The 13415-nt window shown below is 46.6% G+C and overlaps 2 protein-coding genes and 1 pseudogene across 3 annotated transcripts, besides 1 other annotated feature; 1 reads left to right on the forward strand and 2 right to left on the reverse strand.

Annotated features, from left to right (window-relative positions):
- Positions 1–76: 76 nt before the first annotated feature.
- Positions 77–1861, reverse strand: NCS57_01189000 (Zn(2)-C6 fungal-type domain-containing protein; the record flags this gene model as incomplete). Its single annotated transcript, XM_053061586.1, has 3 exons — positions 77–223; positions 299–1750; positions 1814–1861. 3 exons carry the CDS (start codon positions 1859–1861, stop codon positions 77–79), a joined length of 1647 nt encoding a protein of 548 aa, XP_052908114.1.
- A 3431-nt stretch (positions 1862–5292) lies between these two features.
- NCS57_01189100 (uncharacterized protein) lies at positions 5293–7577 on the reverse strand (the record flags this gene model as incomplete). The annotated part of the gene is made up of 4 exons (XM_053061587.1): positions 5293–6976; positions 7032–7151; positions 7216–7374; positions 7459–7577. 4 exons carry the CDS (start codon positions 7575–7577, stop codon positions 5293–5295), a joined length of 2082 nt encoding a protein of 693 aa, XP_052908115.1.
- A 4466-nt stretch (positions 7578–12043) lies between these two features.
- Positions 12044–13415, forward strand: NCS57_01189200 (annotated as a pseudogene). Its single transcript has 5 exons — positions 12044–12330; positions 12395–12417; positions 12478–12842; positions 12897–12937; positions 12992–13415.
- Positions 12044–13415: a sequence feature.

The following is a 13415-nucleotide window of genomic DNA, read 5'->3' on the forward strand; positions in this document are numbered from 1 at the left end:
ATGAGGACATCATCAAGTGCGGGTCCTGTCTCATAATTTTGTGGCTGTCTCACAATTTTGTGGCCAACCTAGCTTGCTAGGTTGGCTCGCCTGGGTCGCTAGACCCACATGAGCCAACGGGTAAAGCAGTAAAGTGTTTCTTAGCCCGTGCCAGGAGCTGGGACGGCTCATGCCTTTGCGTTACTTCAAGAAGGGTAGCACAAACGTAGCGAAGTTTTTCGGCCTGGAGAACGAACATTCGAGCCGTCAGTAAAATATGTCTTGCTTTCTGACCCTGTAGGAGACCTGGACGACCTACAAAAGGCTCTCCGTTTGCTTTAAGCGCGTCGAGAGGGACGCTTGCGATCAGGATCAGTAGCTCATGAGCGATTTCTATCTTTCTCAAGTCTATCGCTGTTTGGCCATCGTTCAGTCCAAGCACACCTAGCAGGTTGGCGGATAAGAAGCGATTCAAAATGGCCATACGCAGATAATGGTATGAGAGTGTGATGTTTGCCCTCTGGATCCAGAAAGCCCGTCTTTGGTGCTTCTCGCGCCCATTGTCTGTTTCACAAATTATCGCTGGCGACTGAAGAAACTCCGGTAGATCATCCAGAACACTCGAAAAATCCAAGTACGATTCGGTGAGACTTCTCATTTGTGTGTCATTTAGCCCCGTGTCTCCGGTGGTTCGGGAACTCGTAGCCAGGAATAGATCCAGGTCAAAGAGAACACTGAACCCAAGTCTCCACACATCGCGATGTCTTTGGAAACCTGTCATCAGGTTTTCTTCAAAATGGCCCCCATTCTCGGGCCGAACTTGGTCGAGCAGCTGAGGACAGTCATCTGGACTGAACGTAGTAGTAAGGGAGCCCGGTAGATTAAATTCCCCGAGAGCTTGTTTTCTTCCCTTAAGCACAGAGTTTGACCGATCGGCTGAGTACAGGAACCAAAATGCGTTGCGGCGCAGCTTTGCCTCGACAGGGTCTAGGCCATCATACGAGTGCTCGTCGTGGAGACGCATCTGCTGGGCTAAGCGAGTGGCCTCGTCTATGGTGTGCCACGCTAGACAAGAATTCCCCATCATTTGATAGCAGGATGCTTGGAAGATACGGATCGAAAGTGAAGCCGATGTTGGATAAGAGATGTCATATCCAGCATAGGGTTGTAGCATTGCTTGAGATGAAGCTAAAAACAAGGAACCAATGGTGTCATGTTCGGGGTACACCTCGCATGGCCTGACGTGCGCGACGACGGCGCAGAGAGACGCAGTTAAGGAGTAAGTTCGGATCGCGGCAATCATATCCGGCGTCAAGGCGGAAAGGGGCGAGAGTATCCCGTCAGTGAAAGACGGGAGATTTAGTGTTGCCTGGGAGCGAAGAGTAGATTCGCAGATAATCGGTAGTAGAGGGAAGACAAATTGCATATAGAGGTCGATGCAACGCTCGACTGACTGTTCGGGTGTGTATCCCTCCCTTGCACAGTATGAAACAAGATCTCGGTGGCAGACAGCGAGTGGGCTTGGATTGATAATGCCTCCAGGCTGTGTCTCCGGGCTGATTTCATGAATGGGAGCAGCATCACATGGAGAGTTCGAGATGCCTCGCGGCTCACGGTCGTGAGATGTGGGAAGCCTGGGTCCTCGTTCGGGCGTGACAGCTTGAATTGATCGACTCTTAGGCTTGGGACCTCGTTTCCGGCGTGACATGCAGTAGGTGCACAGGAGACCAGATAAACGACACGGGGAGCATATCGGTGAAGAACGGTCACACTACATCGCTTGAATCAACACGGGTTCTCGGCCCTGTAGCGGATGAGCTGGGGGTAGCCATACCTTAATTTTACGTTGTCTGCACGAGTCACAAGCACCCCTCGGCGTCATTTTTGCGATCGGGTTCTCGGGGGATGCGGAGGAAGACGGTTAGGGGAGGTGTAGAGGTGGATGATTGCGAAAGGGCAAAGAAATTTTACCGAGGCTTATATGGAATCTAGGTTAGCGCTCGCTTACTAATGGTAAGCTGTTACCCCGTCGTCTCAGATATTTCTCCGAGGCCTGTTAGCTAACTTTAATGGCTTAGCGTATGTATCGGCCCTTTGGTGTGGCATGCGTATTGAGAGGACACGCCAAATGCATTAAGTCTGGAAGTGATACTGTCAGATTGGACCCTGTATAACAGCTCTGAGGGTAGTCACGTGCCTTCATTGTCCGGCCAGGTGATCTCCGGCTCGTCGGATGTACTAGGCCCAATTAGGAAGGCCTCGTCACGGTCCGAAAAGGGAAAAAGGGAATCATCTCAGAAGCAAGAACAAGCAATACATACAGATTAAGGCGATCCACACGGATAGCCCTACCCAGGGGATTAGGTAAGCGAGTTACGCAACCCCTCTGTTCATCACAGAGGGGGCATCACAACCTATAACTACGTCACTGCTATAATCGCCTTGCGCACCGTAATTACCTTATTTCTCTATGAATTAAGGTCTAAATAGCTTTAAATTAAAGTTAGATCTTATTTTTAATTAAAATTAATTATGCCTCGATTTTTAGCTAAAAAAAGCACCGCTATGGCGCATACGGCATATACATATCTATCTAGGCTATCTATACTACTAATAACTTAGGCAAACCCCTCCCTAGCTAAATATAATATTAATAATACCACTACGCTTCACCATATAAATACCTCCTTAACTAAGAAATATATATATCTATTAAAAGCTAAGAAACCGCTACCTTCTAACTCTAAAGGAGGGACTCTATTAGCGCTAATTAGGCCAAAAGAATAGGCTTTAGTAACTTTTATCCGCTTAATTAAGAATAGCGCTTTTACTATATTAGAAGCCTTTATTTATAATTACGCTAATTTCCTTTAGGGATACTAATTTAATAACCCATAGCCTCTTATATTAGTATTATAGGTATAGAAGTTTAAAAAGTATTATCTAGAGCTTTAATATAAGTCCCTAAAGGTCTAAGAAATCACCTATGCCGCCGCTAAGATAGATATATAATATATTAATAATTAATTTAAGGAATTTAATACCTTAATAAGTACCCTTAGTATCTAAAAGTATAATCTTTAGAACTTTAATAAGACCCCCTTATAAATTAGGTAGGTAAATAATAGCCTAAAGCTCTTTTTTACCTAAATAAAATAAAACTTATAGATAATTATCTTTTAGCCTAGGAATAAAGAGTCTTTAATATCTATTAATACTATTAGCATAGCTAAGAGGTTAATTCCTTTGTTCCTAATACTTATAGCGAAGATATTATTAGAGGAATATATATATGCTAATATTAATAAGCGGGTTATCCTTATATTTATAGATATAGGTTATAATAACTCTTATTAAGCTATCTAATAGCTATAATACTTTAATTACTATTCCTTTACCACTAGCGAGACCTTTGCTAGATCCTCTATTAAGGAGTGGTTTAGTTACCTAATAATTATTACTAAGTCCTAATTTAACGAGGAATATATATTTAAACCTCGTTACTAAGTTAAGAAGGCACTAATCTTATACTAGCTCTTACTAATAGACTCCTTTTCCGCTTATAAGGATCTTAAATTTATCTAGTATTATAGAATATTTAATATTATCCTATATCGCCTTCTAAGTTATATAAGTCATTATATATAACCTCTTAATATTAGCGTCTATTAATACCTTAAAAATAAATAAAAATATACTCTTAGGGACTTTATAATAGCCGGCGGTATATAGATCTCTCGATTTGACTTTCTAAACTAATAGAATTATATATATATAGCCGTATTTAAGGCCTATTATATATATATTAGCTTTAAAAGGTTAAGTATCTTCCCTATTAACCTAGAAGTTATCCTAGGTCCGCTCCGCTAATATACTAAAAAGCGACTAAAGCCTTTATTCCTAATAATATTAAATAAGGATAAGGTAACCCCGAGGAGAATTAAAAAGTAACTCTCTAATCGCTTTATTTAAAGGTCTATATCCCTCCTTAATATATTAATACGAAAAGTTATCTAGAGCGCTAAAATATATATTAATCTCGCTATTATAATATAAAAGTTATAAGAGAATATTATTATATTATAGAAGAACTATATATAACTCGAGGGATACTATATATAAAGTCGATGCTAAATTAAGGGCGTTAAAGATAGTACTTTTACTATAGGAGAGTTAAAATATATAGTTAAAGTATAAGAGGAAAAAGACTAGAGATTAGAGTTAAAAAGGTTAACTTAGTAGTAAAATAATATCCTCTAGAGACTTTGTAATAATAGCCGGCCGCGCCTTTATGGTAGCGCGGCTATAAAAGCAAAGAGGGAAAAGGTAGCTATAAAAGTAGCCGTGATGGCTTTATAGGAGGCTAACCGCTAGAGAATAATATCTAAGATAGAAAAAGAAACCTTATAGAACTATAGGCGCCTTTGGATTAAAGCTAATAAGGAAAAATAGGACTTTTAGTATTAAATTTAGGGTCGGTATGTTCTTAAAGCTATTCCCGAGGCCGCCGACTATTTAGCTAACCTTAATAAGGCTATAGCCTTACGAGAGGCGGTAGCTTTGCGAGGTTAGCTAGATAATATACCTAAAGATATGCTCTTAGTATTATTAGGAGACTTAATGCTATTATTACTCGGTAATAAGGAGGAGGATTATGATGATATTAAGGTTATTATAAATATATAGATCGAAGGATTTATATAAGCCGCTTTAGCGGCCGGAAGAGGGGATTATTCGCCTGAAAATAGCGATTAGGAAGAGGATCTATTACGCCGAGAAGATTAGGGCAGATTCGGCTATGATCGCGTGCCTAATAACTACTTGGATGACGAGAGGGTCGAGGCGTGCATTATGGTGGCCGGGATGATAATTCCTATGCCGCCGTCGCGGGCCTAAGACTAGGCATTATATTCACTTATACATAACAATATAGAAATAGCCTTAAGAAGACTCAAATTGATAGAATTAATTGATTAGATTAAGTGCTATTTATTGATAGTATTTTTATTGAGATTGGACTTTAATTCGTGGAGAAATAAGGTAATTACGGTGCGCAAGGCGGTTATAGTAGTGACGTAGTTATAGGTTGTGATGCCCCCTCTGTGATGAATAGAGGGGCGGCCTATCATTAGTCAGCCCCCTGGGTACTTTGCAACAGATCCAATCTCCTCCATCACATTTACGCACCAAACAAACGAGATGCGAAAAAGTCTTCAACCTCGTCGCATATGTGAGTGGTCAGTATATCAAAGCACGGCCATTGTCCTGTTTTTCTCCTTCACGCTCTCATCTCTATCCAAATTGCAAAAACCCCTATAGCTCTGGATACACTTCCCTGGCAAGGTCCCACAGCCTCCGCCTCCTCTCAGACGACAGCGATTCCCACAGCCTATCCACCAGCCTGTTAAAAATCCACTCGCTCTCCTCCTGACTACCCACTAAAGGACTGCCAGGCCCGACCCACGACCACGTCAGCTCCATATCTGGGTCCCCATGGCTAGGACCCCGGGCCTTTCCCTTCGGCGTGGCCTTGCAGTGCATCTGTGCATTGTGTTCATCTTCGCCCATGAGTTTGAGGTACCAGGCCCATTGGTCGAAAGTGTAGTGATGCGGCTTGGATTCTTTGAGGTGGGTGGCGATGACCTTGATCTCGGAGATAAGGAGGAAGTGGAAGTCAGTGCCTGTGGGAAGCCCATTGTGATGATTGCAGCGCAATTCGGAGGTGAAAATCGATGGAGCAGTACGAGTGTGTGATCGGCGGCTGTCCTGTGAAACCCCTTGGCCGACAGCAGAGGCACTGGGGCAGCCTCTGTTGTCGTCTTGGAGAGTTGGTTCGCAGGCCTCGTTCACGGTCCCAGCTAATGGTTGATCGATGTTCTTCGAGGGTGCCGCCAACTCTGTAGATGCAGAGTCCAGGTGACCTGGGAAGGCCTTACCGAACGTAATCTTGCTGATGATATGCTTCATGTTTCCGAAAAAGCCTCCATCGTTCGGCAGGATCGTGACATTTCCAAGTAGAATAGTACCATCTCGGATGATCCTAACCACAGTATCACTAGCATGTGAGATAAGTACCGTCATCGTGGGTAATGCTAGGAGAGACCAAAAGACATAGAAAGATCTGCCTGCATTAGATATAGGGGCGAGATCACCATATCCGATAGTCGTCCAGGCCTCGAAGCAGAAGTAGAAAGCGTTAAAGTATGACCAGTTTTGATAGGGATTCTCAGCCTTCTCAAAGACAACAGCACCCACGAGCCATAGAACGAGCCATGAGAACGTAGAGATAGCCATAGCTGCCCATCTTCCGTGAGATGAGGACTTGGCCTGAATCTTGCGCATCAGAGCAAACTCGGCCTTGCGGCGCTCGAACTCGTTTGCCGGCGCTTTGTTTGATTGTGTGTGTGAGATTTCGAACTGTTGGCGGATGGGCTCGAGAACTTTATCGTCATCACTGCGTGTTATAGTCCGGATCATCTTGCGTCGCTTCCTGTCTTCCATTCGGGCTGCGACGCAGCGTCGTCCATGCTCGAGCATTAGACTCCTAACTGAGCTGATGACTAAACCAAGAGTTATAATACCAGTGAGCGCGTATGGGATCAGGAGCGCTCTTGCAAGAGTAGTATTAGGATAGTAATCACCAAAGCCAACAGTAAAGAGGGTAACGATGGTCCAATACACAGCATCCAGGTAGTTCCATTCTTCAACTTGGGAAAAGACATAGGCGCCAAGGAGGAGGTATGTAAGGAACATAATGGTCTGTAACATTAGAGTGCGTTGACTTAAGGTCAGTATAAAGTCCTTCCGGTAGCGACCAGTCAAAGCACCCCAGAAGGTAGCCGCCATGAGCGAAGCATCGACGAAATAGAGGATGGCTGCCCAAATGCCATAGTAAAATGCCTGAGACCAGACAACCTCGTTTTGAGGGAACCCAATGTCTTTGAGAGGCCGAGCGACAGCAGCGCTCAGAGACATGCGGCATAGAGCAGAGGCGTACCTGTTGACCTCATGTTAGCGACGTCCCCCGATTGTATGTTTTTCTTGTGTAGTACCATCCAATTATTGTGATGGGCTGGGCCAGGCGAAATTGGACTCGTCTTGCCATGTTGAGGAGAAGAAATATGTTGGAGATGATGCCGATAACAAGCTGGATGGCCTCGACAATCGTCAACCTATAGGAACATATATCAGGGAAGAGCCGCTTTAGGCATCGTTCAAAATCAGGACATGGCATACCACGTCGGGTCCGGGACTGGAGCGGCGTCCTGGATAGCTCCCCCGGGAACGAGATGCTGTCGCCATGGCTCAACTAGGGAACAGATACTAAACGCCGAAGCTACGGGACCTAGAGCCCCTGCGGTCATAGGGAATGCCGCTGAGAGGAACCACCAACGGCTGGAATACGAGAAAGTGCACATATCTTAGCGCTGGCGTAACGGATGAGGTATCGTCCTGGGGATGTGTGTTCTTGTGACTTACCTAGCTTCTAGTTCAGCATCTTCGTTTTGAAGCCATTTCCCACGAGAGGCATGACCGTTGGTGACCTGGGCTTCTTGATCGGTATTCCCACCTAAATCTGCATCGTTTGTGATGGGCATCTTGTCTCGTCACATTGGTGACCTCGCCGAAGCTCAAGGAGGTGAACGTCAAGTTTCTGAATCCGAAAGTTGAAGAGGAGGCGAGATGAGAGGAATAGAAGGGATAATTCAAAGTTTGAGGATGGAAGCCGTCTCCTTTCTTATGAAAGAGTCGCCTTTATGGGTATTGCTTGGAGTTGAGAAGGTTGTCGACAAGGGCGCTGGCGATGAACTTGGTACTAGATACGGACAGAGGATGACACTCTTATCTTCAGCGGAGGACAGACGCTAACGAACTTAGTCGCTTTAAGGTTTAGGTATTCTGGCCAACACCGTCCGCTAAGCTCGGCGCTCGACAGCCGGGCTTTCCGGGGCAGCACGCTGCTTCCACTGGGACTACAATACCTTGTCACTGGCTGTTTTAGATTGGACCATCGTTCCCTTGAGTTTGCTCTGCCTTCTGGGAATTTTCTCGACCGAGACCACCTGCTTGAGATTCTAGTTTAACAGCCACCCTAATCACTGCTAAATGAGAGCGCGACGCGTAAGCTTCCCAACAGTCCAGCCTAACTCGCTGCGGCCGCCATCAGATTACCCCAGGGCCCCGAGAGGTTTTCGCTGGTCGGACGATATTGTGGGCGGTCGACGACTGGGATAAGAATGAGCGTATGAGAGGATGCGGAGTTCTTAGACCATGCAAAGATAGGGAGATCGTTCTTGGCCGCCGTTAACGCAACAGGGCCGAATCTCCAAAGGCATGGTGGGTTTTACCCCTTCAAAGGAAAAGGTGAGGAGGCGTCGACCTTGCAGTCCCGGCCCTGAGCCAGACTCAATCTTGGGCGCTTGATTTCTCTTTATCTTGGGCAGCCGCGTCAACACTCTAGCTTTCCAGCTCCCACGGGGATCGCCTGACTAGAGACCCCCACAAGTAATACATGGCATCGTCTATATCCTGCAGGGAGATATAGTACTTGCCAGAATCTTGATGTTACATGTTGAGTGTCAGTTCAAGCTAAACTCTTCGAGTCCGCCCTACAATGTGAGTGAGACAAGATTGGTGATGATTCCCTCAGTGTATCGGGGTTTGTTCTTCTCCAGTTGAGGTCTAGCCGTGACTGCCGCTGCGTAAAGAACAAAGAAGTTGCTCGCGGCGATTTTCTTAGCGTTGCCCTTCATCTCGGAGGCGATAACATTAAAAAAGACGACTTGAGTCGGAGACAACACAGGTGCCATCTAAGTGCGAAGCATAAAGTTTCTACTTGGAAGACTGTGGAAGACGGTGCGACGCCAATGTCAGGCGCCAACCTTCAACAAGCCTTTGGATCACGGTGATGTTGCTCAAAGTTAAAGAACATCGCCCTCTTTACGGACTAAGCAGGAACACCAGATTATACAAAGGTATTGGCCTTCACAGTCTACTTATATCCAGGTATTCGTGGTTAAAGAAATAACAGCCTGCTGTTTCGTCTCGAGTCGAACAAATCCTTAGTATCAATCATCAACCAATTACTTGACTACTTACAACCCATTATCAAGGAGCTTTTGCTTCATCCAAGGATGGCGAGTAGTGGAATTGGGCACAAGGCCGCCTCCCTAATCCTGCGATTTCTGGAACTCGCCTGTGGTGCGATCGTACTGGGCCTTCTTGGTCGCGTTTTGCTTGCTTGAAACGGTGAGAACCTTCTGCTGCTCTCTTGTTGACAGGAACTCAATAATTTTGGGTCATGATGGAGAACGAGAAGCCACATCTGCAGTGCAGGGTGGTACGACAACTATTGGGGCTATTATTGGGGACGCTTCTGGAGGGTTGGGCCGGTGGGCAAGGTCAACATCAATGGAGCCGGATGTTCGCAGTGGCGGACTGTTATCACCTTTTCGATCATCGCCTGGGTTCTATTTATCATCAGTGGTCTTCTAGTAAGGCACCACCTCCTGTGAACTGGTGACCAGATGCTAATCAGGAAACAGGGCATACACATCTTCACCAACTACATCGAGGTCAAAGAAACAGTGAACTCGGCCAAGCAGCAGATGAGAAAATTGTCGCAGTGAGTAGAATGAAGGCCTAAAACCAACATAGCACTTGCTAAAATTTGTATCTTCTCAATGTTTAGCAGCAACTATCCTGCCAATGGCCAGAATCGGGAATCTACTGCCGCGGAGGAGGGTGTCAGCCCCACACATCCTCGGTTGGCGGTGTAATTCGACGTTTTATCAATATCCTTGTCGATAACCAGTGCCTCAAACCGTTATGTTAAGTCCAGGTTGGTCAGGTATAATGTATGTTGGCCCCTTCAGGCTTATGGTATTTGGTTCAGCATATTTTCCCTTTCAAACTTGCTCGAGCTTGACTTTAAAGAATAAAAACGCGAAGGAAAAAAAAGTTCTGAAAAGTATCAAGGGCTAGCAATTTGTTTGCAAGCTTAGAGGGTCTTGGCTTGCTCCCTAGCAGCCGTAGCAAAGCGTCGAGTTTGGAATACACGATGATATTGTCATGGAGGCTAATAGCAGTGTTATGGCACCAACCACGATCACGTATGCCTCCACCAGATAACCAACCAGCAGAACGGACTCACGGTACGGCAGGTACGTACCGTGACTGACTATTATGAGCCGTAACGAAGTTTATAAAACACGTTCATTACACTTTCTTATATAGTAGCTGCCTCAGCTATTAATACAACTTAGTTACACTCAATACCCTTAAGCACATTACTAGACGTGACTTACATTCCTATTTAAGACAATACTAGCACCACTGCCAATATAAACCCAGCATGACCGGTTTATCCCTTAGGAACTACACGATCGTTATAAAGATATTATATCCTAAAGACTTAATATTTAAAATCTAGAAAAACAAGAAATAAATACTTATATTAAAGCTATCAATATGCCTCTGAGTGAGCCTTGCTAAGGGGTATATTAAAATGGAGGGGTTACCTGATTGCACCTAACTATTCGTGAGGCACCTATTTTTTGGTGCGGCGGTATTATCAAATAATACTACCTCCCTATCGAGGCAGGTCTTTTCCGACTCATGAAAAGCTCCGAGTTTTCCGCTAGGCGTCGTCACCCATGGAGGATCGCCACGTTCTTTCCGGGCACTAGAGCCAACAGAGTTTCTTGGCCGTTTTGCCATTGTTACTGGGACTCATGTTTCGGCTGCCCCATATGGTCCGCCCCCATGACACTGACAAAAGCTTACTGGATGAATCTGGAGACCGGGGCCCCAAAGAGGCAAGGTGTCTGTTTTGAACATGTCAGGCGGCGGCCCTCGCTCGGAGCGAATCTTTCTCACCGTTTCGGGGCTTGCCTTTCATTTAGATAGGGCTAGGGAAGAGAGAGGAGCTTCCCTCCGGACCGCGTTCGGTCCGGTGACGAAATATCAAAACCAACTAAAGCCGGAAGTAGAAAAAAAAGCTAGAGAGGAGGCTAGAAAACCGTTTTTGATTTTCCATCTGGCTAGTCTGAGGCTGGCTTAGGCGGCCTAAACGACCGTTAGGCTAACTTGTGTTGGCTGGCGAGAAAACGCTCAAAGCTGACTCGCGGGGTGGGCGCCGGTGCAGCATTAGACAAGCGCGCTATTGACTCGGTGGAGTACGAGTCAGCGACCGTTGAGCTATCTACGGATCGTCGAGCTGAGCCTCTCGCAAGGTGACCTGGCAACATAGGGGAGGCGGATGAGGTGACCGATAGAGACCCGTTCGTCCGCTGTCTGTGTATATCTGCGCGATTGATGTGAACTGCCGACTTGGCGCTACTCGTCTCGAACGTTGCACCAGGAAACTCTCGAGGTATCTTGTAACAGTCCTCAGGGTTTCTGACACGATCAGAGATTCATCGCTAAGGACCAAATTTCCCAATCTGTATGATTGCGGCTCACAGGAAGCGACCGAGTCAAATGGCTCCGACAATTCGCATACACTTGGCCATCTTTATAAACCGATACCACCTCGGAACCTCGGGTTCAAGAAGATTCCAATCGCAATGCTACGTGCTCTGTCCATTCGTATTGGGGCTCCAGAGTCCCCTGACTGGGGTAGGGGTCCCGCGTCGCAGATCAGCTATCATACACCAGAATCGGCCTAGCAGCCCGCGGGGATTGAGATTTTGTATCCATTATTTTTTTCTTTTAGTCTCCATTATTGAACTTGGAAGGACCCCTAACAGGATCTATCCGCGCACAAACGTCTCAGATTGCGTGCCCCCCCTTTCCTCCCCCCTCCCTTCTCTAAAACGAGATGCTACCAAGTCCCGGTAGATCATTGCTAGATGCCGTAAGACCTAGTTTGGTCCACAAAGGGTGGATGTTGTTGGCTGGAAAGTCAAGATGAACTTCCCAAGGGCAATCAATGCACGTCTGTCAGAGTTTTATTGCTTGAAGAGGAACTGCATAATCGCACTGCGCAAGCCTACCGTGTTCCTGGGATTTTGTTTCTTTCTTACTCGCCTTTCTTTTTTTCTTTTTTGTCCCCCTCGTCAGCCGTGTGTCCCTTTTCGTCGAAACAAAGATGCCGGGCTTTTTGGTCCCGGACCACTACAAGGTGGTCGCGCCCAACCTCAATGACTTGTTGGTCGCCAGCATCATCTGGGGCTTTACGCTCGCGACGGGCATGTTCTCTGGCCACAAGGCCATCAAACAGACATATGCACAATGGAAGCGCTCAGGACGCGCCAAGCCATATGTCATCATGGTTTGGGCTGAGTGGCTTGTTTCGATCATCATTAGTGTGCTGTCGTGGTGTTTCCTGCGAGGGTTTATTGAGCCAAGGTGAGTACCGAAACCCTATTCATTCTGTCTCAATGTGAGAACTGACGATGCAAAATGTGATTAGCTTCTGGATCTACTTCACTTTCTGTAGGACCAACCCCCGCGCGGATCGAATCGATTGAAGAAAGCTAATCATAACATGGGCAGTGGCTCTCTGGGTCGTTCAGATTCAATGCATCTGCGGCATCATCATCAACCGAATATCGCTCCTCATGGTGGACCGTCGGGACGGAGCAAAGATTCGCTGGGCGACCGCCATCCTGCTCGGCATCATCAACATCAGCGTTTTTGTCATCTGGATCCCCGCGCAGCTGCAGATCTCGTCGACATGGATCAACGTTAACCACATCTACGACCGCATCGAGAAGGGCCTGTTCCTCATCATTGATGCCGCTCTGCACAGCTACTTCATGTATCTGATCCGAGTCAAGCTGATCTCCAACGGTTTGGACAAGTACAAGCCACTGCTACGCTTCAACTTTGCCATGATTGCAGTGTCGATGAGTCTCGATGTATGGCTTCAGCTCCCACGTGCGAAAAGATCAAGCTAATCTCGTGGCGTCAAGGTTATCCTCATTGGCAGCATGTCGATTGGCAATGGCTTCATGTAAGCGCCAAATCTCTCCGATTTACTGTTCCACCACTAACGGAAATGATGTAGTTATGTTCAGTTCCACCCGCTGGTCTACATGCTCAAGCTGCATATTGAGCTCAACATTTCTTCTCTCATCGTCAAGGTCGTCCGCGCGACCGGCGACAACAGCTCGTACCAGAACGACTACTACAACCAGGGCACCGAGCTGCAGTCCAAGCCCATGGGCGGCGGCACAAATGCAAATGCAGCCTCCAACAAGGGTCGATCGGGCACAAATACCGGCCAGTTGTTCTCGAGCACAAACGAAGCACGCATCGATATAGACGGAGATGGCCTGAGCAGGGCAAACACGTCCCGGGGTATCACCAAGATCATTCAGACGCAGGTGACGGTGTCGTCACGACAGCGCGAGGACGACGACGGGAGCTCGCAGTCGTCGACACGGCAGTTGAAGGGAGCCGGGAGCATGTACCGCAATCCATTCCCGTGA

This window comes from Fusarium keratoplasticum, chromosome 10 (genome assembly GCF_025433545.1).
Source record: "Fusarium keratoplasticum isolate Fu6.1 chromosome 10, whole genome shotgun sequence".
In the NCBI taxonomy this organism is placed as follows: Eukaryota; Fungi; Ascomycota; class Sordariomycetes; order Hypocreales; family Nectriaceae; genus Fusarium; species Fusarium keratoplasticum.